This window comes from Stegostoma tigrinum, chromosome 38 (assembly GCF_030684315.1).
Source record: "Stegostoma tigrinum isolate sSteTig4 chromosome 38, sSteTig4.hap1, whole genome shotgun sequence".
NCBI classification, from domain to species: Eukaryota; Metazoa; Chordata; class Chondrichthyes; order Orectolobiformes; family Stegostomatidae; genus Stegostoma; species Stegostoma tigrinum.
In genome coordinates, this window is record NC_081391.1 from 9,609,164 (window position 1) to 9,636,854 (window position 27,691).

At 45.4% G+C, this 27,691-nt stretch overlaps 1 protein-coding gene across 1 annotated transcript in view; it reads right to left on the reverse strand.

Moving 5' to 3' along the window:
* Nucleotides 1-17,849: 17,849 nt before the first annotated feature.
* Nucleotides 17,850-27,691, reverse strand: part of LOC125446968 (interleukin-2 receptor subunit beta-like) — a 94,897-nt gene continuing 85,055 nt past the window's right edge. The window contains exon 10 of the mRNA XM_059640457.1: nt 17,850-18,731. Within this exon, the coding sequence (XP_059496440.1) occupies nt 17,850-18,731 (882 nt within the window). The remainder of the gene's footprint in view (nt 18,732-27,691) is intronic.

Consider the following 27,691-nt stretch of genomic DNA (forward strand, 5'->3'; position numbering starts at 1 on the left):
ACACGCCTAAAATCCCTTGTCAAAATCCTCTGTCTGGGCCTGGATAAGCAAGCTACATGGGGGAAACCCCCTCTTCCCCATGTGTTCCCATGAAAAGTGTCATGATGTGTGATTAACCCATGCCACTCCTTCTGATGCAGAAAGTGCTCAGAGTCTTGTGCTGCCTGCTTATTGCATGCAGTTTGCTGCTACCTGTGCGACTAAGCTTCTGATTGCCTCAGCAGGTTCACGTTCATGAGAGCCCAGTGCCACTTAGAGTCAGCCTGCATTTCTTAAAGTGGAGGTGAAATCCAGAGGGAGCAGCACTGGGAGACATCCCCACCAGAGAGAAGACTGGTTAATGCCACACCAGCTCCAGGCTCTCATATATAGCAATAGAGATTTTTGTGTTGGAGCTGGTTTGGAAGAAAGCTGTCGTCTACTCACAACGGGTGCAGGAGACCCATCCATACAACCTCCGATAGGGCAGTGTCAGCCCCGACGATCAATACAGTGAAGCCCCAGGGACCTGGATGCAGCTCTGCGATGCACTTTTGTGAATGGTGATTATCACCAAATTCATCTTCTAACACTCTCGCTCTACATCAGAACAATTAACTTCAGCTCTATTCACTGACCCTATTCACACAACAATAAACAGTCACGATCAATCATACTTCCATCTCATAGCCTTGACTCTCCCTTACATGTTAGTGTGGCTGTAAACCTCATATCCAATCTTGCAGCTTGTGCACACTACCTGCCATTCAACCACGACAGCCATACCACTCAAACATACTATATGGCTTTCAGTGGCTTATACACCATGTTTCCTAATGGGTATGCAATGATCTCTGATGGGTACACAATGACCTCTGATGGGTACACAATGACCTCTGATGGGTACACAATGACCTCTCATGGGTACACAATGACCTCTGATGGGTACACAATGATCTCTGATGGGTACACAATGACCTCTCAAGGGTACACAATGACCTCTGATGGGTACACAATGATCTCTGATGGGTACACAATGATCTCTGATGGGTACACAATGACCTCTCAAGGGTACACAATGACCTCTGATGGGTACACAATGATCTCTGATGGGTACACAATGACCTCTCATGGGTACACAATGACTTCTGATGGGTACACAATGATCTCTGATGGGTACACAATGACCTCTCAAGGGTACACAATGACCTCTGATGGGTACACAATGATCTCTGATGGGTACACAATGATCTCTCATGGGTACACAATGACCTCTCATGGGTACACAATGACCTCTGATGGGTACACAATGATCTCTGATGGGTACACAATGACCTCTGATGGATACACAATGACCTCTCATGGGTACACAATGACCTCTGATGGGTACACAATGACCTCTGATGGATACATGGCCAACCAAGCTCCCACAATTAGAAATATAGTGATGGCCAGATTGTCAGTCTTGGCTGTGTTAACTCAGGAATGGGCAGCACAGTAGCTCAGTGGTTAGCACTCACAGTAGTGCCTCATAGAGCCAGGGACCCTGGTTCAATTCCACCCTCAGGTGATTGTCCGAGCAACATAAGTACATTCTCCGGGTGCTCCAGTTTCCTCCCATGGTCCAGAGATATGTGGGATGGGTGGAGTGGTCATGCTAAATTGCTCAGACTATCCAGGGATGTGTAGGGTAGGTGGATTGGCCAAGGTTAGGGTAGGAGGCTGGGTTTGGGTGAGATGGTCTTCAGAGGGTTGGTGCAGACTCGATGGGCTGAATGGCCTTTTGCTATAAGGATCCTATGTCTGATGGGGGCAAAACGATCACCGACATGTTTCAGAGTCTGTTGCAGGACAAAGTGTTGTATAACTACAGGCAGCAGAACTAAGACAAAGCCAGACTATCTGACCTACGTGTCTGTGTTTGGTGATGGAGTTGGGAGCTTCCTTATTGGTTTCAGTGGGCTGAAACCAATGAAGATGACCACCTTCCCCCTGTCTGTCTGTCCATGCCTCCTCTGGTTTACAACCTCAAAGTTGACTTAATGGTGACCCTCTTTCTATTCCACTCTTCCCCTTCTGCCTTCCTTCTTTCATAAGTTCATAAGAGATAGAAGCAGGAGTAGGCCATTCGGCCCCTCAAGCTTGCTCCACCATTCAATAACATCATGACTGACTTATCCATGGTCTCAGCTCCTCCCATCTGCAATATCCCTAGAACCTTTAAGCCCCCTACCAGACAAAAATCTATCCAACTGTATCTTAAATATATTTAATGAAGCTACCTCTATGGCTTTCTGGGGCAGAGAATTCCATAGATCCACCACTCTCTAGGAAAAGCAGTTCCTCCTCATCTCTGTCCTAAATCTACTCCCCCTAATTTTGAGGCTATGTCCCCTAGACCTTATCTCTCCCACCAGTGGAAACAACTTGCCTGCATCTATCTATCTATCCCTTTCATAATTTTATATGTTTCTATAAGATCCCCCTCTCAATCTTCTAAATTTCAGTGAATACATTCCCAGGCGGCTCAACCTCTCCTCACAGGGTAACCTCCTAATCTCTGGAATCAGCTTCGTGAACCTTCTCTGCACTGCCTCCAAAGCCGGTATATCTTTCCTTGAAAATGGAGACCAGAACTGCACACTATATTCAAGGTGTGGCTTCACCAGCACCTTGTACAGCCGCAGCAGAACCTCCCTGGCCTTAAATTCATCCCCTCTAGCAATGAAAGCCAACATTATGTTTGTCTTCCTGATTACCTGTTGTACCTGTAAACCAACTTTGAGTGATACAACAGCACACTGCAAACTTTCACCGTTTAAATAATAATCTGATCTACCAAATTTTACTTCCGAAGTGGCTGACCTCACAATTACCAACATTGTATTCCTTCTGCCAGACTCCTGCCCAATCACTTAGCCTATCAAAACCTCTCTGCAGAATCTCCACATCCTCTGCACCGTTTGCCTTTCCACACAATTTAGTGCCACCAGCAAGCTTAGATACATTATACACAGTCTCCTCTTCCAAATCATTTATATGTTTCATGAACAGTTGCAGGCCCAACACTGACCCCTGCGGCACTCTGTTCACCACTGATCTCCAACCAGACAAACACCCATTTATCCCAATTCTCTGCCTTCTATTGGTTAGCCAATCCTCTATCCATGCTAATATATTCCCCACAATGCCATGCATTCTTATCTTATGGATGAGCCTTTTATGCAGTATCTTATCAAACGCCTTCTAGAAATCCAAGTACACAACGTCCACCTGTTCCCCTTTATCCACCGCGATTGTTATATCCTCAAATTGTTTGTCAAACATGACCTTCCCTTCCTGAATCCATGCTGTGTCTGCCTGATGGAACCCTTTCCATCCAGCTGTCTCACTATTTCTTCCACAATGATAGCCTCAAGCATGTTGCCGACTGCAGACGTTAAGCTCACTGGCCTGTAGTTACCTGCCTTTTACCTACAACCTTTTTAAAACAGTAGCGTGACACTCGCTGTCTTCCAGTCCATTTGGGCCTACCCAGAGTCTAGCTATTTCTTTCAGCACCCTGGGATACATTCCATCGGGACCAGGGAATTTATCTACTTTTAGACCCTCTAGTTTGCTCAGCACTACCCTTTTAGTGATAACAATTGAATTGAGGTCTTCACCTCCCATCATTCTTTGGCGTGTTAGACACACCTTCCAATGCGAGGACTGACACAATAATGTTATTCAAGCCCTTGGCCATTTCAACATTACCTGATATTAACTCCCTCTTTTCATCCTCCAAGGGATCTATGTCTACTTCAGCAACCCTTTTCTGTTTTATATGTTTATAAAAACTTTTCCTGTCTGTTTTTATCCTCTGTGCTAGTTTGCATTCATAATCTATCTCTCCTATTTTTATTGCTTGCCTTGTGGTTCCTTGTTGCTTTTTAAAGTTTTCTCAATCATCCTGTTTCCCACTGCGCTTGGCAACTTTGTACACCTGAACTTTTAATTGGATGCCTTCCTTTATTTCCTTAGTTACCCGAGGCTGGCTCTTCCAGCCTTTGCTATCCTTCAGTTTGACATTTTGTGCGTACTGTGAAAAATCTGTTTAAAAGCCTTCCACCGTTTCTCAACTGTTCTGCCATACAACTGATGTTCCCACTGTAGCTTAGCCAACTCTTTCCTAATCCTGTTGTAGTCTCCCATTTAAGCATAAAACCCTGGTTTTAGATGCTACTATTTCACCCTCTATTTGTATCCAAAATTTGGTCCTACTGCAATTGTTCGTTCGGAGAGAATCATTAATGTTACCTGTCTCATTACATAGGACCAGATCTAAGATTGCATGTTCCCTTGTAGGTTCGGTAACATGCTATTCAAGAAAATGATCATGGATGAGTTCTATGAACTCCTCTTTAAGACTGCCTCTACTGAATTGATTTGGCCAATCAATGTGAAAGTTAAAGTCCTCCATGACCACTGCCGACCCATTCTTACAGGTGTCAGATAGTTCTTAATTTATCGCCTGTGCCACTGTAACATTATTACTGGGCAGCCTGTGGACTACTCCCACTAGTGACTTCTTCCCCTTACTATTCCTAATCTCCGCCCAGATGGATTCAACATTTTGCTCCTTGGATCCTATATCGTCTCTCACTATTCCCCTGATCTCATCCTTAATTAAGAAAGTGACCCCACCTCCCTTACTTTCCTGCCTATCCTTCCGAATCACCCAAATCTGTTGGATATTTAGTTCCCAGTCATCACCATCCTGCAACTACGTTTCTGTAATGACAACCAAATCACACCCCTTTAAACTGATTTGCACCACAAGTTCATCTGCTTTCAACTACTGGCATTCAGACAAAATACCCTTTTACTCTTCGTCCCTTTTGAGTCTAGTAATCTTCTTGCCTTTTGCATTTGATTCTGTCCTCCAATTTTACTTTTTTTTCCTCTAACTTATGCTCTGGTCTTTGCATTGCTTCCTTCTGTCTTTCTGCGTGGACTCCCATCCTCCTGTCGTTTTAGTCTGTCCTCGCTCACAGTCTCCTTGTTCATTGCATCTACCTTTACACAAACTGTTCCATCTTCTGACCTATTGCTTTGTTCCCATCCCCCTGCTAACCTAGTTTAAAGCCTCTCCAATAGCTCGAGCAAACCTGTCCGTAAGGATATTGGTCCCTCTCGAGTTCAGGTGCAACCCATCTCTTTTGTACAGGTCATACCTTCCCCAGAAGGGATCCCAATTGTGTACAAGTTTGATACCCTGTCCCCTGTGCCAACTCTTCAGCCACGCATTCACCTGCCATATCTTCCTATTCCTGCCGTCAGTAGCGCATGGCACAGGTAGCAATCTAGAGATTATTACCCTTGAGGTCCAGCTTTTTAGCTTCCTTCCTAGCTCCCTATTTTCAGGATCTCATCCCTTTTCCCAGCTCTGTCATCGATACTGATGTGTATCACCACTATGGCTGCTCAGCCTCCCCTTTAAGAATCCTGTAGACTCGATCCGAGACATCCCTGACCCCGGCATTCAGGAGGCAATACACCATCTGGGAGTCTTGTTCTCTTCCACAGCATCTCCTGTCTCTTCCTTTAACCAATGAATCCCCTGTCACTATTGCTCTCCTTTTCTCTCCCCTTCCCTTCTGAGACACAGAGCCAGGGTCAGTGCCAGAGACCTGGCTGTGGTGGCTTTCCCCTGGTTGGTCTTCCCGCCCCCTGTCAAATAGTGTCCAAAGCAGTATTCTTATTTTTGAGAGGAATATCCACAGGGGATCCCTGCACTGTCTGCCTATTCCCTTTCTCTCTCCTGACGGTAGCTCATTACCATCATCCTGTATCCTAGGTGTGACTACCTCCCTGTAACTCCTCTCTATCACTCCCTCAGCCTCCCGAATGATCTGGAGTTCATCCAGCTCCAGTTCCCTAACACGGTCTGTGAGGAGCTAAAGCTGGAGGCACTTCTCGCATGGCCCCTTTACCTTCCCATGGCCTCTTGGTGGCCTCTTGGCTCGCTCCCTCTTGGCTCTGCTGCCCAGGGATAGCATTGTGGCCAGACTGTGGCGGAGGGTGAAGAGACTGACAATGGAGCTGGTGGGGACAAAGTACCATCACTGGCTCCGTACCCACTACCAGGCTGCACCTTGTTGCCTCTTGGTGAGGCACTGGGCAGGAGAAAGGGCTGGCTTGGCAGTGCCATGTCTACTGCAGAGCCACTCGATATAAGACAGTGAGGGCTTAGCTATGGGAAGCAGCATTGATAGTCGGTGTGCAGAAACATGTTGGCAACAGATCCTACTGTCACTGTTGAAAGGGAAAAGGGGGGAACCAGGCTGCGCCTTGGCATGGGATGTTGTGCTTGGAACTCGGAGCATCTCATCCTGCCCCACGTGGGCATTGGTGCCTACTCGAGAGAGAGAACACCTCAAGGGCCTGGCCACAGTGCAACATCTGATGGTCACAGTCTTAAGCTTCTATTCCAGTACAAGCAGAAGACTCCCAACGATTGGGAATAGTCACCCAGGCTGGCATCGTGGGCACCGATACCAATGCGCACTTGCAGCTCTTGCTACACTCTAGCAATTCACTGGGGCACGGCTAAAGGAACTTAAGAAGGATCGGAACTTTCTACACATTTTTTCTGTAAACTGTACACATGTTTATGCCTCACTGTTAGAGGCATCATCTCTTGCATGTGATGTTTAATCAAAGCCCCATCTGGTCTTTCAGCTGAATGTACAAGATTGTCTGGCAATATTTTGACAAAAAAACTTGGAAAATTCTCCCCAGAGTCCTGTACAATGTTTATTCCTTGGCCAATATCACTAAAATGGATTATCTGGCAGTGAGCATGGTGCTGTTTGTGGGCGCTTGCCTTTCCTACATTCAAAGCAGTCGCTACGCTTCAAAAGTGCTTAAACAAACAATTGTGGATGCTGGGGATCTGAAACGAAACAGAACCTGACAGGAATTGCTGATGAAACTCAGGAGATCTGGCAGCAGAAAGCAGAGTTAAGCCCGGTCCTGATGAAGAGTCATACCAGAAACTGAAATGCTAACTCTGCTTTCTTCCCTCAATGCTGCCAGACCCACTGAGTTTCTCCAGCAACTTCTGTTTTTGCTTCGGAAGTACTTTGCTGGCTGGGAAGAGGTTTAGAGCATTCTGAGAGGTCCTTTTTAAAAGAAACTCCTCTCGTAGGAAGTGACTGTCACTGGCAAAGCCAAGATTTGCTGCCCCATTCCTTAAAATAATTGATTTACTTGACAATGCCCAAGAAAGCTTTTTGCTCAAACACATTGCTGGGGCTTTGGAATCAAATTTAGACCAGACCACACAAAGATTTCCTTACATAGGGTTTAAAAAAAATCATTTACAGGATGTGGGCATCACTGACCAGGCCAGCATTTATTGCCCATCCCTAATTGTCCGGTTAAAAGTCACCCATATTGCTGTGGGTCTGGAGTCACCTGTAAGCCCAACCAGGTACGGAGGCAGTTTCCTGACAATGGTCACCATTAGACTCTTAATTCCACATTTTTATTAACTTCAAAATCTACCATTTGCCACATTGGGACTTGTGATCCGTGGTTTGTTCAGCTCATTTGGCTAGTATTGAGATGTTGAGTAGCATCAATAGTGTGGGTTCAATTCCTGCATTGGCTGTGGTTGCTGTGAGGTTCCCAATCTTTGCCGAAGATATGGTGTCCCTCAGGTTAATCTGTTATTAGTTGTGTCTCTGTAATGAGAGATTAGGACTTTGGTCAATTTACAACAATTCACAGAATCCCTAAAGTGTGGAAACAGGCCTTTCGGCGCAGCAACCCTTTGAAAAGCACTCTACCCGTACCCTATCTCTGCATGTCCCACGGCTAATCCACCTGATCTACAAATCCCTGGACTCAGTGCGGCAATTTAGCAAGGCCAACCCACCTAACCTCTACATCTTTGATCTGCGGGAGGAAACCGGAACAAAGCCACGCAGACATAGGGAGAATATGCAGACTCCACACAGACAGTCTGAGGCTGAATCCCTGGGTCCCTGGAGCTGTGAGGCGGCAGCGCTAACCACTGAGTCACTGTGGCAGCTGTTGTGAAAATGATTGCTAAGTGCTGGTTTTATTTCCATGGTTTATTAACTGACTTTAGGTGCTGCTATAAGAGACAGGAGAGAAACATACCATTCAGCCCATCAGTTCTGCCCTACATTCAATGGTATCATAGCTGACTTAATAATCCTCAACTCCACTTTCCTGCCTTTTCCCCATAATCCTTGGCTCCCCTTCCTGATTAAAACCCTCCATTGCAGTCTTGAATACACTTAATGACTCTACCAATCACCAAGTCGCCCTTTATTTACAAGTGATGAGTCCATGGCAGTGATCCTGCTTCCTCAGAGCCAGCTCCTAGAGTGAACAGACTCTCTGACACTCCTGCTTATATCTGTCAGCCAGGGCTCCCTGATTGGACCAGGGTTAACATCTCCAATCAGGAAACTCCTATTCTATGAGGTCCACTTGGCCAACATTGTTACAATTGCTATAGCAGATTCGCTGTTCTCCGAGGGGGGGAGATTCTTCCTTATTCCTGTCTTAAATGGGAAACCTCTTACTCTGAGATTATACCATCTGGTCCTAGACTCTCTTACAAAGAGAAACAACTTTTCTGCATCTACCCTGTCAAATCCCCTAAGGTTGTGCTCCTGAGATGCTGCTTGGCCTGCTGTGTTCATCCAGCTTCACACTTTGTTATCCCCTAAGGTTCTTGTATGTTTCAATCAGATCACCTCTCATCCCTCTATATTCCAATGAATAAAAATCCAATCTAAATAGCCTCTCCTCATAAAACAGTGGGTTTTGACCCTGACAACCCCTCCTCCACAAACTCGTTAGGCTGGTCTTTTTGGATTATCTAGCACAGTGAGATTACCACTACACCACCCTCTCTCTCTCTCTCTGTGTAATCTATGCATGCAAGCTCTTTCCTTGGGTATTGTAGATCTGTGACAGAGGCCCATCCTTTCTGTACTACTCCCATGCCACTAGGGGGAGCTTTGGGTGTACAGGACAGGATACCAGCTAAACTTCACCTTGATCTGACTGTCTACAGACCATTAAGAAGTTAAAATAAACAGTTTTTCTTGCAGCGAATTTAAATGCAAAACCCTGCGTGCCACAGTGTTAAACTGGGCAAAGTATATTCTCAGTGATAATGGGAACTGCAGATGATGGAGAATCCGAGATAATAAAATGTGAGGCTGGATGAACACAGCAGGCCAAGCAACATCTCAGGAGCACAAAAGCTGACGTTCCAGGCCTAGACCCTTCATCAGAGAGGGGGATGGGGGGAGGGAACTGGAATAAATAGGGAGAGAGGGGGAGGCGGACCGAAGATGGAGAGAAAAGAAGATAGGTAGAGAGGAGAGTATAGGTGGGGAGGTAGGGAGGGGATAGGTCAGTCCAGGGAAGACGGACAGGTCAAGGAGGTGGGATGAGGTTAGTAGGTAGATGGAGGTGCAGCTTGGGGTGGGAGGAAGGGATGGGTGAGAGGAAGAACAGGTTAGGGAGGCAGAGACAGGCTGGGCTGGTTTTGGGATGCAGTGGGGGGAGGGGAAGAGCTGGGCTGGTTGTGTGGTGCAGTGGGGGGAGGGGACGAACTGGGCTGGTTTTGGGATGCGGTGGGGGATGGGGAGATTTTGAAGCTAGTGAAGTCCCATTCCTCATGGGTCACAGTGAATCTTTAATATAACCAGTTGGTGAAATGGCCAATTATACACATTTCAGACTGCATAAGGTTCAGTTTTGGGAATAAGTATGGTTTATTATCAAAAAAAGTGCTCAAATATCGAAGCAAAAATCACTGACAGATTGAATTATGCAAATATGTTTGTCTGTTGTTTAAACACATGCAAAGACTCTGCCTCTCACACACATGCACATACACACACAATAGACTCACACGCACATACAGACTCACACGTGTGCGTGCACACGCACACACACACACACACACACACACGCACAGACACACAGACATACAGACACACACTCTCACACACACAGACAGACACACACACACACACACACACACACACACACACACACAAAAAGTCTGAGAAGTATTTTAGTCAAGTATGAATCAAACTTATAAGAAACGGTTAAAATTTCGTTTGTCCCAAATGGTGTTCTGATTCCAAAGTTATTGTGCATTGTCAAGCACTGATTGGTTTCCTGGAACTGTTGTAGTTAACATCCCTTTGCTTCAGGCTGTGCGATTGGCTGCAAGAAAATTGTCATCAGGAACTCCCCCGCAGCAGTTAAGATGATTTAGATGAGAACGAGAAAGGCATGGTTAGAAAGTTGGAGGATGACACCAAAAATTGGTGGTATATTAAATCGTGAAAAAGGTTAACTAAGATTACAAAGAGATCTTGATCAATTGGGCCACTTGGTTGAAGAGTGGCAGATGGAGTATATTCTGGATAAATACAAGGTATTGTGTCCATGTAAAACCAACGAGGGCAGGTAGGGCCCTTGGGTAGTGTTGTAGAACAGAGAGTCCTAGTGTTTCAGGTACATGGCTCTTTGATGTTTATGTCACAGGTAGACAGGGTGGTAAAGAAGGCATTTAGCATGCTTACCTTCATTGCTCAGACCTCTTCACAAGACTTCTCCTGGAGTGCAGTTCTCCTCACCCTGTTATAGGAAGCATATTACTAAGCTGGAGTGGTTCATAAAAGGTTTGCCAGGAATGAATGGTTTATGTTCAAAGGAGAGGCTGGGTAAGCTGGTGCTTTATTCAGTGGAGTGTAGGAGGTTCAGGGTGACCTCAGAGAGGCTTATAAAATCATGAGGAGTAGAGATAAGTTGAATGGCAGGTGTCTTTTTCCTGGGGGCATATTTTTAAGGTGAGAGGAAAAAGATTTAAAAAGGTCATGTGGGGCAAATGTTTACACATAGAGTGGTTCGTGACTAGAATGAACTGTCAGAGGAAGTGGTGGATGTGGGTACAGTTACAATGTTTAAAGACATTTGGACAAGTTCATGAATAGGAAATGTTTGGAGGGATATGGGCCAAGTGCAGGCTGGTGGGGACTAGTTTTATTTGAGATTATGGTTGGCGTGGACTGGTTTGACTGAAGTGCCTGCTTCTGTGTTGTATGGCACTGTGACTTTCAGGGGGTTTTCTGCTCCCAAACTTCACTGAGAAGAGCTGCAAAGGGAGAGAGAGAGAACGATAGGTTGTTGCTGCTTGGGCAGATCACTCATTCTCTCCCTCTTTGTGTTCTAACATCCAATAACTTTACCACTCTCGCAAATGGTGATCTCTCTCTGAATGTTCTCCAGACTGGATAGAAACATAGCAATGTAGAAAATTAGAAGCAAGAGGAGGCCATTCAGCCCTTCAGTCCTGCTTTGCCATTCAATATGATCATGGCTGGTCATCCAACTCAGTTCCTTATTCCCTCTTTCTCACCCATTTCCTTTGATGCCTTTAGAAGAGCGATACTTAATTCCTCCTGAAAACATTCAATGTTTTGTTTTTAAATGCTTTCCATGACAGAGAATTCCACAGCTCACCCCCTCACCACCAGCACCTTGCTTCCTCTCACAGGCCTCACCACCTGAACAACAATGTGAAATGGAGATAATTAGTCACATCTCTACAGTCAAAAGTTAGAGCCTTTATTGAATTCATTCAATCTTATAAAATCCTTTAGCCCTTGAGCACTTCAGAGGGCAGTACATTTTGGATATTATGAATCTGCGTCAGCTTATATAAAACAATATCAATAAACATTTCATAAAACTACATTCAAGTTATATAAATTGAACACAGAAAAACAAGCAATAAATCTATCTTGCAGTAAGGGTTACACATTCATTGGCAAATGTTACCTTTTGCAAAGTAGTTATCAGTACCGACAAAGTCCTTTTGTAATGCTTAATTTTGAATACCTTTTCATTGATCCTGCTTATTATTTAGTATCTCTACCCTGCACTGAAAAGATTGCTACAATGATGATGTCAGTTGTAGAACCTCAGTCATAAATCTTTCTCTTCAATTTACACTGTTATTCAAGAGGAATATTTTACTTTGGGAAGGGTTTGATATTTATTTTTTGCCCTAATTTCAATGTTTTAAGAGCTAAATCGGCTGCAATTCTGAATTTATATTGCTTAACTTCTGTGATTGTATTTGCTGAAAGAGATTATTGTATTTGTCACTCTGTGTGTTGAAAATGCTCACCCTGAACTGAAGAATGAGACAGTGAGAGAGGAAGACCATAAGCCTATAAAATATGAGTGGAATTAGGCCATTCAGCCCATCAAGTCAGACCTGCCACTTATCATGGCTGATATGTTTCTCAATCCCTTTCTCCTGCCTTCTCTCCGTAACCCTTTCCTAATCAGGTACCCATCTATCTCTGTCTTAAAGTCACTCAATGACTTCACCTCCACGGCCCTCTGCAACAATGATTTCCACTGATTCACCACTCTCTGGCTGAAAAATATTCTCCTCATCCCAGTTCTAAAGTGTCTTCCCTTCACTCTGAGGCTGTGACCTTGGGTTCCCAATCTCTCCTACTAGTGGAAATATCTTCTACTCGTCCACTCTATCCAGGCCTCTCAGCATTCGTAAATTTCAGTCAGACCCCTCCCTCATCCTAAACTCCATTGTGTGTGTGTGTGTTGGAGATAGAGGCGTAGAGAGAAAGTGAAGAATGGACATGCTTTGTGGTCATTAGTGGAGATTCTATACCAAGCAATAGGTGAGATGCTCTTTGGAGGGTCATGGACTCAATGGGCTGAATGGCCTGCTTCCACACTGACAGGATTCTGAAGCACACTTCCTTTTGGACTCCTGGATTCCAACCAGAGGGCAAGTCAAGCCACAAAAATTTCATGTTACTGACATGAAAGGTGAACTCAATTTGCACAAGCTCAGTGCCATTGAACAGTTAGTGAAAATGTTTGCCCCTCTTTCTTGGAGAAAGTGCAGTGTGGACTAAACAATCCGTCCAAATAAATAAATTCCATATCTTTTGAAACAGCGTGAGAGTGATATCAAATAAAGACGGAGAATGTGAAGGGAATCCAGCTGGTCTGTGGAGAGTGGGATCGAGTTAAAAGTCTGACTTTTTTTGCAAGACAAGATTAATATTAACAAGTGATTGCGATGGAGGATGGAGGTTAAGAGGAAGAGAACGGGTTTGAACAATACAGTTAATTGAGGCTCTGTGTCCTCTATATTGATCTTTAGATCAGAAGAGTGATAACAAAACTGATAACAACTCAAAGTGACATCCTGCCAGGTGAATATTGAAACAAAAATTATTTCGTGGGATGTGGGCATGGCAGACAAATGGACATTTATTGCCCGTTCCTAATTCCCCTCAAGGAAGTGAAACTGTTGCTGTCCATTTCGTGTGAATACATCTGCAATGCAGCTAAGTCTAGGATTTTGACCAACAGCGAAGGAACGGCAATGCATTTCTGCGTCAGGATGGTGAGTACCTTGGAGGGGACCTTGCAGGTCATGGTGTTTCCATGTACCCTTTGGCCTTGTCCTTTTTAGCCAGTGGACTTGCTTTCCCTGCAGCGAGGGGTGACCTTAGAGAGGTCTATAAAATCACGAAGGGTAGAGATAGCCAAGGTCTTTTCCCCAGCAGAGTTCAAAACTGGAGAGATAACGGGAACTGCAGACTGCAAACCACGCTGATTCCGCATGTTGTGGGAATGGGGTCTTTAATCTCTATGAGTGTTTGTCATAGCCTGGTTGTGGGCTTATGGGTCACTGTGATTCCTAGTGGTCACAGGAGTCTTGTTTCAGAGATAGTAGGAACTGCAGATGCTGGAGAATCTGAGATAACAAGGTGTAGAGCTGGATGAACACAGCGGGCCAAGCAGCATCTCAGGAGCACAAAAGCTGACGTTTCCGGCCTAGGCCGTTCATCAGAAAAGGGTCTAGGCCTGAAACGTCAGCTTTTGTGCTCCTAAGATGCTGCTTGGCCCGCTGTGTTCATCCAGCTCCACACCTTGACATCAAAACTGGAGGGCATCACTTTAAGGTGAGAGGGAAAAGGCTTAAAAGAGATCTGAGGGGCAAGTTTTTCACGCAGAGGGTGGCATGTGTACAGAATGAGCTGCAAGAGGAGGTGCAATTATAACATATAAAAGACATTTGGACAGGTGCATGAATAGGAAAGGTTTAGAGGGATATGGGCCAAACGCAGGCAAGTGGCACCAGTTCAGTTTAGGAAACCTGGTTGGCATACACAAGCTGGGCAGAAGGGCCTGCTTCTGTGCTGTATGACTCTGAGTACATTCCAATCCTGTTGGGGATCTGGGCATTTCATTTTCAATGAGCCATGGTTGAGTAATACATGTTGTAACCCAGGCTAAACTCACCATTGTCCCAGAGATCCCTATCAGAATGAATACTAGACTTATTACATAGCCATCTTCCAGAGTCAGGGAGAAATTCACACAATTATTCCTGAAGTGCTGCAGTAAACATTTGAGAGAGACGCCAAGGCATTCAAATTGAACTGAATTGAACGACTACTTCACAATCTGTTCATTCAATACTAAATTTAAAAAATCACAATATTTGATATCTGGAATTACCTATATTATAAGACTTTACAGACCATCGGTTAAATCCCATGGCCAAGCAATAGCTATATACCAAAAGTACTTTCATTGCCTCTGAAGATACACAAGTGATTACAGACTCTATACAAATGCAAAGCTTGCTGTCAGACTTCTAAATGTTGACAGTGATATGACTTCAACAACAAACAAGTCTATGGATCTTGTTACTGGGAAGTCCAGTTGATTTTGGTGAGCGTCTACTTCCTTACATTTAGGAAATTATACAAAAAAATACAAAAACAAAACAATGGTTCCAATGGTGGCCCTTTGGTTTGTCACTTAGTATATAATTCCTTCAGGATAATTACCTGAAAAATACAACATGACAGTCTCAAAATGGATACATCATCTTATGTGCATAGGTGGCTCGGTGGTTAGCATGACTGCCTCACTGCAACAAGGACCTAGGTTCATTTCCACCCTCAGGTGACTATCTGTGTAGAGCTTGCACGTTCTCCCTGTGCTTGTGTGGGTTTCCTCCCACAATCCAAAGGCGTGCAGTTAGGTAGATTGGCCATGCTAAATTGAGGTCATCAGACTCGAAACATTAACTCTGTTTTCTCCTTCACAGACGCTGCTAGACCTGCTGCGCTTTTCCAGTAATTTTTGTTTTTGTTCTTGACTCACAGCATCCGCAGTTCTTTCAGTTTTTATCTAAATTGCTCAATAGTGTCCAAGGATAGGTAGATAATCATGGGAAATACAGCGTTACAAGGATGGGGTGGAATGCTGTTCAGAGGGTCAGTATAGATTTAATGGGCCAAATGGTCTACTTCCACACTGTAGGGATACTGTGATTTCTGTGACTTGACCATACAATCCCTTGAGCCTGCTCGACATTTGAATAAAAATGGCTTTTTAGCCCATAAAAATCAACCACATAGGCCAGACTAGGTACGGATGTCAGGTCCCTGCCTCTTTGCACTCTCAGTAAACCATTTCCATTGACTGGCAGTTTCATAATTTTAACAAAAATCTGATTTTATTCCAGTTTTGAATTTAATTTTCCTCTAGACATCATAGCAAGATTTGAACTCATGCCAATCAGCCAACCACAATGCTATTGTCCTCCTTCTGCCTCAGCTCACCATCCTGCTGGCTCCTCATGACCCTGGACTCTCTGAGAGGCTAATATCTGCTTCTTGCAGCTTTCAGTGCTCATCACTGAACGGTTCACAAACATCAGAGGCAATGACTGTGGTCCCATTGGCATCTCGGTGGATAATAGAACCTTGCTTTTGTGCTCCTGTGATGCTGCTTGGCCTGCTGTGTTCATCCAGCTCCACGCTTTGTTATCTTGGATTCTCCAGCATCTGCAGTTCCCATTATCTCGGATAATCAAACCTGGTGTATTTCTTTAACCCATTCCAGCAGCATACACATTGGTCAGTTGGTAATGGCTCCACTTTGAGGTTGGTCCACCGGCAACAGATTGTGGTCATCCTGTTACCTCGTCAAAGACATTGCAGTAAATCCAGGGGAGTAGAACATCTGGTTTTCCAGCTGTTTCTGGACCATCTCCAATGAACAGTCGAGCCTTTTTCTACTTTAACACTTGCTATGGATGAATAGACCCTTGTTGCAATCGTGTTGTTTTGCTGCCAGGTTGGAAATGGGTGAAGTATTGCCTTGCTTCTTATGATGCGTTAGATTGGAATTCCTTGGCTAAGTGGCCCTTGTGAGTTTTGCCACAAATAACAGAGGAATATCTCCCCGTCCTTCCACTCTTAGTTCAATTATACATGATGTGAAGGATTAGCAAATTCATCATTCCTGATGCTGATCCCCAAAATGCGACAATATTTGAAACAAGTTGCAAAGTACCCTTTCAATAAATATAACTCTGACACATTTGACAAAACTCTTTCAAGAAAAATTAGTTTAAAATGACATATCTCATGCCACATTATCAGCAAGTCCTGCATTAATTGTAAGCATTTTCAAAGTGGTCACACTATTTTGTGAGAATCAGTTAAGAGTTTTGTTTTGAAAACATAGCTTTCCGGCATTTTTTTATTCCTCCCTTCCTTTCTATGAGCTACCCTATGATTCAGTTCTGTTCACTTAGGTTCCTCTGCTGTTTGCAAAAAAATGACTGTTCTTTACAAAAGGAAGGGGTTGGCAGGCTCATCGACTCTGTCTTAAGGTTAGGCATCAAGGCAGAGTATGTAGATACAATGCTTTCCAGCAGTGAGAACAAAACAGGGCTGACTTTCTTCTCCTCTGAGTCCACGCAGCAACTGTAACAAAATGTGTGCAACCTCAAAAGGTCAACAGAAAAGAACCTGGGGTTTCTTTGACCTTTCCTTTTCAGTCTCAGCCTCTTTGAGAAAAAGTCCTTGAACATGTCGCTTACTAATGACAAAATGTACACTCATTTATCCTTTCCTAGGCTTCACTTGCTGTCCCTGGCTTTATCCTGATCCTGGTCAAGTGGGTTCTAAGATGCCTGAACTTTACCTGTCTTCATCTTCCTCCCACCTCAATGGCTACTTGTGACCCTACTATAATTTTGTTTGTGGTAATGTGGGTGTATGCAAATTGAAATGCTATGTGCAATGCAATTTTTTTCTTACATTAGGGCCTTTTTTTTTCAGTTCATTCATGGGATGTCAGCATTGCTGGCTAGGCCCATGCCTCACTTCCCTGGAGAAGGTATACTGAGCTGCCTTCTTACGGTCCATTTGATGTTCAGGGTGTTGTTAGAGAGGGAGTTCCATAATTTACATCTAGTGACAGTTAAGGAACAACAAAATAGTTCAAAGTGGTGGGAAACTTGTAGCTGCTGTTGTTCCCAAATATCTGGTCCCCTGTATGGTATAGGTCATGTGTTTGGAAGTTGTGCTACTGAGTGAGTCATCAGCTAAACATGAATGAAGCCCAGCCTTTCAAAACTTCAAACCTCATAGCGACAAAATGTTCATATCAGCTTTGGCTCAGTGTTGGAGATGTTTTGGCCAGAAGGTGCTGAGTTCAAATCGCACACTGAGGCAGGCTTGTGAATTCTGGGGAGTGTTGCACTCATCAAAGTCCTTTGGATGAGATAATCAAGTCAAGCCTTGTCTGAGCTCTGCGATGGACATAAATTATCCCAAGGATACAGTTATGAAAAGATATAGATGTTAGATTGTCTCTTAGGATGAGGATGAAACTAAATGCACATCCAGTCTCAATAGTGCAAAATTTGACTTACGACGATTGAATCCTTATTAAAATCCTTTCTAAATTGACTGGTTACTGTATTTACTTTGAACTTCCTTAAGGGAAAGATATGCATCACTAGACTGCCCCAAATTTAGAGACGTGCTCTTAAGAATATTGGCGCTTTCCTGCCTAAACCCATCAAGAGGACATTGTGCGCTCATTATGTTTTCCATGTTGATGGGTGGAGGTCCCATCTGACTCTCACCAAACATTAAGCTGTCAGAGCCAGATCTGCTGATACCTTCCTCTTTTGTTGTAAGTGTTATGTCCTCCAGAGAAACAAAGGGGTAGTTCAAATGTTCAAATAAGTGCATCTGGATGATCGGATTGAGACCCTCTTGACTTCCTCTGGATGGACAATCATTTCTTAGCAGTTGTCCAAGGTACCCCAATTTGCCTGAGGATTTTACATTGGTAGGATACTCAGGTCCTCTTGGTGGACCATCCATTTCTTCATCAGTCGAGGCCTTTCCACCGGCTTTATTTTGAGTTGAGATGCATTCCTGATCTGGCTCTGTTACAAAGACGCTACAGGGTGAATTCTGCTGACTGCTGTCATATAGAGAATCATTGGACAAGGTCAGGCAAGACCCATTCTTCTCGAGATATGACCCACTCCCCTCACTTCCTGATTGAAGGCTGCTGCGGTCATAGCTGAAGTAGACTTTACAGGAATCCACTTCATAAGTGCTGGGATACCTAAACCAGAAGTAGCCTTGGTTCGCAAAGCTGGACAGAGATGAATTTCCGATACTCTTGAATCCACTGCTGTCTGAGACGTAATCCTGTTTGATGAAGGACTCTGAATCTTTTATTTCTGAAATCTCAACTGAAGAGATTTCTGTTCCTAGGTCCTCGGTGCTGTTGAACGATGCTGGTAATGTTGACCCGAGCCATTTCTGCCAGGATGGAAAGAAGAAACATATTTTAAGCATGAGATTGGTGAAGATGTGAATAGTTAGTCAGTTAAAGAGATGGTTTGCCGTTGTATTGCATCGTTCATGACCTCAAGTTATTCCAAGATGCTTTGCAGCCAATTAATTGCTTTTTAAAGTGTAGTCACTTACTATACTTTGGCAAACAAAGTGGCAAAATGCTCTGAGTAGAAGCATGGTTTTGGGATGTGAAGATTGCTGGCCGAGCCAACATTTATTGCCCATCCCTAATTGCCTCTGAACTGAGTGGCTTGCTAATGCCATTCACAGAAAGTTTAAGAGTCAACCACATAGTTGCAGGTCGGGAGGCACATGTAGGCCAAATCAGTTAAAGGATGGTAGATTTTCTTCCTTAAAGGATGTTAGTGAACTAGAAGGGTTTGAAACCACAATCGACAGTGTCACCAATACAGACAGAGAGTCGTACAGTATGGATACAGAACTATCGGCCAAACTCGTCCATGCGAGTCGTACTGAACTAGTTTCACTTGTCTGGATTTGGGCCATATCCCTCTAAACGGAATTGTACTCAGTGGCTCAGTGGTTAGCTCCACTTCCTCACAGTCCCAGGGACCCACGTTCGACCTCACCCTCGGGTGACTGTCTATGTGGGGTTTGCACTTTCTCCCTGTGTCTGTGTGGGTTTCCTCCAGGTGCTCAGGTTTCCTCCCACAGTCCAAAGATGTGAAGGCTAAATGGATTGGCCATAGGAAATGCAGGGTTACAGGGATGGTCAGTGTGGACTTGATGGGCTGAATGGTCTGTTTCCACGCTGTAGGGATTCTATGAAATGCTCCAAATGTGGTCTTACCCTTAATGGTAGCCCTTAATAAGTGGCAAGGTGGCTCAATGGTTAGTACTATTGCCTCACAGTGCAAAAGATCCACATTCAATTCCGCTCACTGTGTGAATTTTGCACATTCACCCTCTGTCTGGGTGCTCTGGTTTCCTCCCACAGACCAAAGCTGTGCAAAGGTGGACTGGCCATGCTATATTGCCCCATAGTGTCCATCTTGGGTGGATAAGCCATGGAAAATGTAGGGCTACAAGAAGGAGGTGGGTCTGGGTGGGATGTTCTTTGGAAGGTTAGGATGTGGACTCAGTGGGCCAAGTGGCCTGCTTCCACACTGTAAGAATTCCAGATTTCCATTAGTTCAACATCTGAAGTGGCGGGAACCCACGCCCCCTTAGAATTACCTTGGGTCTCTGGGATACTTGATCAATAACGATACTACTACACCACCGCATATCCTGAGGGACAGGATTTCTGCTCTTCTACCCCATGCTTCTGTTTCAGACCTGAAATAGGCCTGATTTTAACTGGCTGGAAGCCCACCCCCGTATGCAGAATTAAAAGCAGTCCCATTAACTTTGATTTACTTTCCAGCAAAATACCCTCACCGGCTGAACGCATTAGAGCATTTTTGCTCTTTATTCTTGAAAGTGATGGTGGTGTAAGCTAAAGTTTCGAAAAGAGCTGACGCTAAAACTCTGCCCAATCTGATGATGCCATGTGGTAGATGCCTCCAACACAGTAGAGACATAGAGTCAAGATCCTGATGGAGACGGATGTGTAAGTCCCGGCTTCTGCCATTTCGTGTAGTTAGACCTAACTGGGATGAAATATAAAGACCGGGACAAGTCCCAGACCCCAGTAACATGGGAAACAGGAAACACAGTCCATTGTTCTACTGTTCAAGTAGAACATAAATGCTTCAATATTTTCCCACACTATCCTCATGTCCCTTGATAATCTTTAGCATCAAACGTTGACAGAAGAAACAACAATTTCAGGTCAACTTTCCTCCCAGCAACATAGGGCAAAAAGTGCCTCTATTTTGTTAATCACCTGTAACCTGCAGAAGTGCTCTTGGGCTGACAAGTAGCAAGTAACATTCACACCACACAAATGCCTGGCTATGGCCGCCACGAATAAAAGATGATCCAAGCACCGTCCCTTGGCATTACCATCACTGAATCCCCCACTATCAACATCCTGGGGGTTATCATTGACCAGAAGCTCAACTGGACTCTCCACATAAACAGAGTGGCTACAGGAGCAGGCCGGATGCTACGAATACTGCGGCGAGTAACTCACCTCCTGGCTCCCCAAAGTCTGTCCACCATATACAAGGCACAAGTCAGGGGTGTGATGGAATGCTCCCCACTTGCCTGGATGGGTGCAGCCCCAACAACACTCAGGGAGCTTGACACCATCCAGGACAAAGCAGCTCACTTGACTGGCACCATATCCACAAACATCCACTCCCTCCACTGACGCTCAGTAACAGCAGTGTGTACTATCTACAAGATGCACTGCCGAAATTTACCAAAGATCCTCAGAAGGCACAAACATTTCTATCTAGCAGGACAAAGGCAGCAGATACATGGAATCATCATCAACTTCAGGTTTCCCTCCAAACCACTCACCATCCTGACTTGGAAATATATCAGTGTTCCTTCACTGTCACGGGGTCAAAATTCTGGAATTCCCTCTCTAAAGGCATTGTGTGTCAGCTGTAGGTGGACTGCAGCGGTTCAAGAAGGCAGCTCACCACCACCTTCTCAAGGGGGCAACTAGGGATGGGCAGCAAGGCCCACATCCCACAAATGAATAATAAAAAATCACAAGAATTGTGCTCTGCTGCTTTGTCAGCTTGTTTGCTCTGTAACTGCTGTGTGCATACCAGACAGGACTGAATACTCCTGGTGACATGGGAATGATCTCCACCAGTTGTCCTGAACTAGCCTGGAACAGGGAAGTGGGAGTCTGAGAAGTATTTAAAGGGGTATGCTAAAAATGCAGTGATAATGTGAAAAAAAAGTCTTCCATAATTGCCAATGAATGCTAGATCAGTTGTCAATTTTAAACCTGAAATAGATTTTCTTTGTTTATCTTAGGTGTTAAAGGATATGGGCCAAAGGCAGGTATGTCCAGCTAGGTTACACAATCAGACCGCATTGAATGTCAAAACAGGCTCGAAGGCTGAATGGACTACTCCTGTTACTATGTTCTGACAGTGCATACCACCCAACCCCCTCTTTCTCCCCCTAGTGCTTGAATCCACTAATGGGGTAGTGACTGAACACTGAGCTCGTGGAGATACAAAGATGTTCGCAGGAACATGTCCCTACAACCCTTGCCCATGCCCCTAAATCTAAAACCCATGCCCCTTAATCTGAATTCTATGCACTCCAACTGAAACCCAAGTCCCTTGATCTGAAACCCATAAACTTTGATCAAAACCTATGGCCTGGGATCTGAAATGAATGCCCCTTGATCTGAAACCCATGTACCTTGATATAAATCCTGTGTCCCTTGATTTGAAACCCATGTTCCTTCATCTGGTGCCCATCTGCAGCAAATTTCACATTAAAAACATCATATTTAGTTGTACAGAGATAATGGGAACTGCAGATGCTGGAGAATTCCAAGATAGTAAAATGTGAGGCTGGATGAACACAGCAGGCCAAGCAGCATCTCAGGAGCACAAAAGCTGACGTTTCAGGCCTAGACCCTTCATCAGAGAGGGGGATGGGGAGAGGGAACTGGAATAAATAGGGAGAGAGGGGGAGGCGGACCGAAGATGGAGAGTAAAGAAGATAGGTGGAGAGAGTATAGGTGGGGAGGTAGGGAGGGGTTAGGTCAGTCCAGGGAAGACAGACAGGTCAAGGAGGTGGGATGAGGTTAGTAGGTAGATGGGGGTGCGGCTTGGGGTGGGAGGAAGGGATGGGTGAGAGGAAGAACCGGTTAGGGAGGCAGAGACAGGTTGGACTGGTTTTGGGATGCAGTGGGTGGGGGGGAAGAGCTGGGCTGGTTGTGTGGTGCAGTGGGGGGAGGGGACGAACTGGGCTGGTTTAGGGATGCAGTAGGGGAAGGGGAGATTTTGAAACTGGTGAAGTCCACATTGATACCATATGGCTGCAGGGTTCCCAGGCGGAATATGAGTTGCTGTTCCTGCAACCTTCGGGTGGCATCATTGTGGCACTGCAGGAGGCCCATGATGGACATGTCATCTAGAGAATGGGAGGGGGAGTGGAAATGGTTTGCGACTGGGAGGTGCAGTTGTTTGTTGCGAACTGAGCGGAGGTGTTCTGCAAAGCGGTCCCCAAGCCTCCGCTTGGTTTCCCCAATGTAGAGGAAGCTGCACCGGGTACAGTGGATGCAGTATACCACATTGGCAGATGTGCAGGTGAACCTCTGCTTAATGTGGAATGTCATCTTGGGGCCTGGGATAGGGGTGAGGGAGGAGGCGTGGGGGCAAGTGTAGCATTTCCTGCGGTTGCCGGGGAAGGTGCCGGGTGTGGTGGGGTTGGAGGGCAGTGTGGAGCGAACAAGGGAGTCACGGAGAGAGTGGTCTCTCCGGAAGGGGGTGGCCATGGGCACCCGCATGGGCCCCAGCTATGCCTGCCTCTTTGTAGGTTACGTGGAACAGTCCCTCTTCCGCACCTACACAGGCCCCAAACCCCACCTCTTCCTCCGGTACATTGATGACTGTATCGGCGCCGCCTCTTGCTCCCCAGAGGAGCTCGAACAGTTCATCCACTTCACCAACACCTTCCACCCCAACCTTCAGTTCACCTGGGCCATCTCCAGCACATCCCTCACCTTCCTGGACCTCTCAGTCTCCATCTCAGGCAACCAGCTTGTAACTGATGTCCATTTCAAGCCTACCGACTCCCACAGCTACCTAGAATACACCTCCTCCCACCCACCCTCCTGCAAAAATTCCATCCCCTATTCCCAATTCCTCCGCCTCCGCCGCATCTGCTCCCACGATAAGACATTCCACTCCCGCACATCCCAGATGTCCAAGTTCTTTAAGGACTGCAACTTTCCTCCCACAGTGATCGAGAACGCCCTTGACCGCGTCTCCCGCATTTCCCGCAACACATCCCTCACATCCCGCCCCCGCCACAACCGCCCTAAGAGGATCCCCCTCGTTCTCACACACCACCCTACCAACCTCCGGATACAATGCATCATCCTCCGACACTTCCGCCATTTACAATCCGACCCCACCACCCAAGACATTTTTCCATCCTCACCCCTGTCTGCTTTCCGGAGAGACCACTCTATCCGTGACTCCCTTGTTCGCTCCACACTGCCCTCCAACCCCACCACACCCGGCACCTTCCCCTGCAACCGCAGAAAATGCTACACTTGCCCCTACACCTCCTCCCTCACCCCTATCCCAGGCCCCAAGATGACATTCCACATTAAGCAGAGGTTCACCTGCACATCTGCCAATGTGGTATATTGCATCCACTGTACCCGGTGCGGCTTCCTCTACATTGGGGAAACCAAGCGGAGGCTTGGGGACCGCTTTGCAGAACACCTCCGCTCAGTTCGCAACAAACAACTGCACCTCCCAGTCGCAAACCATTTCCACTCCCCCTCCCATTCTCTAGATGACATGTCCATCATGAGCCTCCTGCAGTGCCACAATGATGCCACCCGAAGGTTGCAGGAACAGCAACTCATATTCCGCCTGGGAACCCTGCAGCCATATGGTATCAATGTGGACTTCACCAGTTTCAAAATCTCCCCTTCCCCTACTGCATCCCTAAACCAGCCCAGTTCGTCCCCTCCCCCCACTGCACCACACAACCAGCCCAGCTCTTCCCCCCCACCCACTGCATCCCAAAACCAGTCCAACCTGTCTCTGCCTCCCTAACCGGTTCTTCCTCTCACCCATTCCTTCCTCCCACCCCAAGCCGCACCCCCATCTACCTACTAACCTCATCCCACCTCCTTGACCTGTCCGTCTTCCCTGGACTGACCTATCCCCTCCCTACCTCCCCACCTATACTCTCTCCACCTATCTTCTTTACTCTCCATCTTCGGTCCGCCTCCCCCTCTCTCCCTATTTATTCCAGTTCCCTCTCCCCATCCCCCTCTCTGATGAAGGGTCTAGGCCCGAAATGTCAGCTTTTGTGCTCCTGAGATGCTGCTTGGCCTGCTGTGTTCATCCAGCCTCACATTTTACTATATTTAGTTGTACAGCTGACTTTTGTCCAGAATAGGTACTTCTGTGACAGAGGCTCAGTGGAACTTTGGTACCACTTCAGAAGTAGAAGAGTTCAAAAATAATGGAGCATGCTCCCTTTGGTGGAGACCAAGCTGTCAAGCAAGAATAACTTCTGCTCGCTCATAATTGCCACACCATTTCAGGATTTTACTTTAATTGAAAGCTAAATGTTCCAGCAGTTTTTGTGGTTTTCCGCCTTTAAGCTAAGAGAGAGAGAGAAAGAAAGCTTTGATTGATAACCCAGGGTCTCGAGAGGACACCACCGTGGTGCCTAGTGTCAATGATGGCAAGGATGAGAATCAGAAATCAGCAAGAAAGGAAAACGTGTGTTTAGTTTTGCTTCCCAATCTGTGAGGGGCCTGATGCTGCAATTGTTGAACTAATTAACTGGACTGTGAAAAGAAGAAAAGGAGATCAAATTTTAGGGGTGACCCTCTCTGATGAAGGGTCTAGGCCCGAAACGTCAGCTTTTGTGCTCCCGAGATGCTGCTTGGCCTGCTGTGTTCATCCAGCCTCACATTTTGATTTCTTAGATCAAATTTTAGGGTCAGGCCTGTCTTTTTAAATTGTTTCATGAAAGAGACCTGAGTCCACATGCATGCACGTGAGTTGGCATAGATATGAAATGAAACCACAAAGAAGAAAAAGAACTGCTAATTAATATTTTGAAGCTATGCTTCACCTATAAGCAATCAAACTGATATTTCCTATCTGTAACCCATGTGGTTTTTAACCTACTAACATCTCACAGTAGAACAATGACTCAAGACACTGTTCAGTCAGCAGACTCATTTTCAAAGGTCATTATAAGATTTCGGTTGCGTCTTTATTTGACGTTCACCTACTGGCTTCTTCTAAGGGGCAAAACCCAATGTTACCTAGCTCAACCGAAGCAAGAGATCACTTCCTACCCCGACTCACTCCAGCCCCATAGCCCTGTTACATTTCTCAGCATTGGTTCAGAATTGGGTCGTGGCACTGAGCCAGAGATTATAAGTTCTCCTCGCCACTTCGTTAGCCCATTTTCCAGGCTGACATCTGAGTGCAGTGTTGTTAGGAAGTGTTGCGATCTAAGTGAAACGCTTACTCTTTCAATGGGTGTGAGCAACATGATTTGAAGCAAAATGGATACCCTGACCAATTTGTCGCTAAAATAGGTGATAAAATCATTCATGAAAGCAACACGAACGCAACAGTGGAGTTTTGAAGAGATTTGCAAACAAATTAAGGATGATGTGACAAATAAAAACTGAGTCAGCAAGTGTTGAGCATACGGAAAGCATTGCCTGGAAGTGTAGTGGAGGCAGGTTCAATTGAGGCATCCTAAGAGGCAATGGATGACTATTTGGATAGAAATAGTGCGCAGGGTATGAGGATAAAGGCAGAAGACTGGCACTGGGTCATTGAACCAGAGCAGCCACAATAGGCAGAATGGCCTCCAATTTTGGCCATTTTCACATTGCTCTCCAAGGCAGGTTGTGTGTACAAATTGGCTGCTGTTTCTCTGCATGATGACCACACTTATGAAGTTCTTCAAGGGTTGTAAAGCATTTTGAAATGCCCTGAGGTTAGGAGAGTTGCCACACTTTTTAATATATTTAACAGCGTATTACTTCTGCGATGTTGTAGTGGTGGAATTTATCTTGGAAGGCAGTGATATGTGTTATAATGCATGTTTGGTTTGGGAACATACAATAAACTAGCATCTTGTGATACTAAGAATAATGAGTCCACTAACGCATTTCAATAGAAGGGAAGGAGATGTTTCACACTTGGAGGGTTAGATTTGGAAGTGGGAGCGTGTCTGGAAAATTAGGAAATATTTTAATGAGTTGGCCTCCCCGTAGCATCAATAAGACCATAAGATGGGAGCAGTTTAGGCTATTCGGCCCATCTGGACCGCTCCTCCATTCAACACGATCATGACTGACCTGATTATCAGCAAACCTGACTTTCCTGACTTATCCTCACAACTCTTGATTCCCTTCATGCATCAAAAATCAGTCTCTCTCAGCCTTGACTGCACTCAATGACCCATATTTAGTGTCTCACTAATGTGATTGGGTTTTTTGAAGTAGTGACAAAGAAGACTGATGAATGCAGTATGGTGGATGTTGCTTACATGAACTTTGGCAAGGCATTCGACAAGCTACTACATGGTAGGCTGTGTTAGCTTATGTGGAATCCAGGGAGAGTTGGCCATTTGGCAAAATTGGCATGAAGATTGGAGACAGAGCGTGGTGGTGGAGGGTTGTGTTTTGGGCTGGAGACCTCCGACCGGTTGTGGGCAGTGAGGATCGGTGCTGGGTCCACTGAGTTTTGTCACTTACTTAAACAATTTGGATGTGAATATAGGAGGAATGGTTAGTAAGTTTGCAGACAACAATAAACTTGGTGGTGTGGTAGACAGTGAAGAAAGTTATCTCAGGGTACAACAGGACCTTGATCAGATGGGCCAATGGGTTGAAGAGTGGCAGACGGAGTTTGATTTAGATAAATGTGAGGTGTTACATTTTGGTAAGGCAAACCAGGGCAGGATGTATGCATTTAATGGTATGGTACTGGGGAATGTTGCCAAGCAAAGTGGCCTTGGGGTGTAGGTTCATTCATTCCTTGAAGTTGGAATCATAGATAGACAGGGTAGTGAAGAAGGCATTCGGTATACTTACCTTTTTTTGGTGAGTGCTTAGACTATAGGAGTTGGGAGGTCATGTTGTGGCCGAGATGTTTTCCCTAGAGCATCAGAGGCTGAGGGGCAACCCTACAGAGGTTTCTAAAATCATGAGGGACATGGATAGGGTGGGTTGGGAAGGATTGGGAAGTAGAAAACTAGAGGGTGAAGGTTTAAGGCGAGAGGGGAAAGATTTATAAGAGATCTAAAGGTGTGGGGGG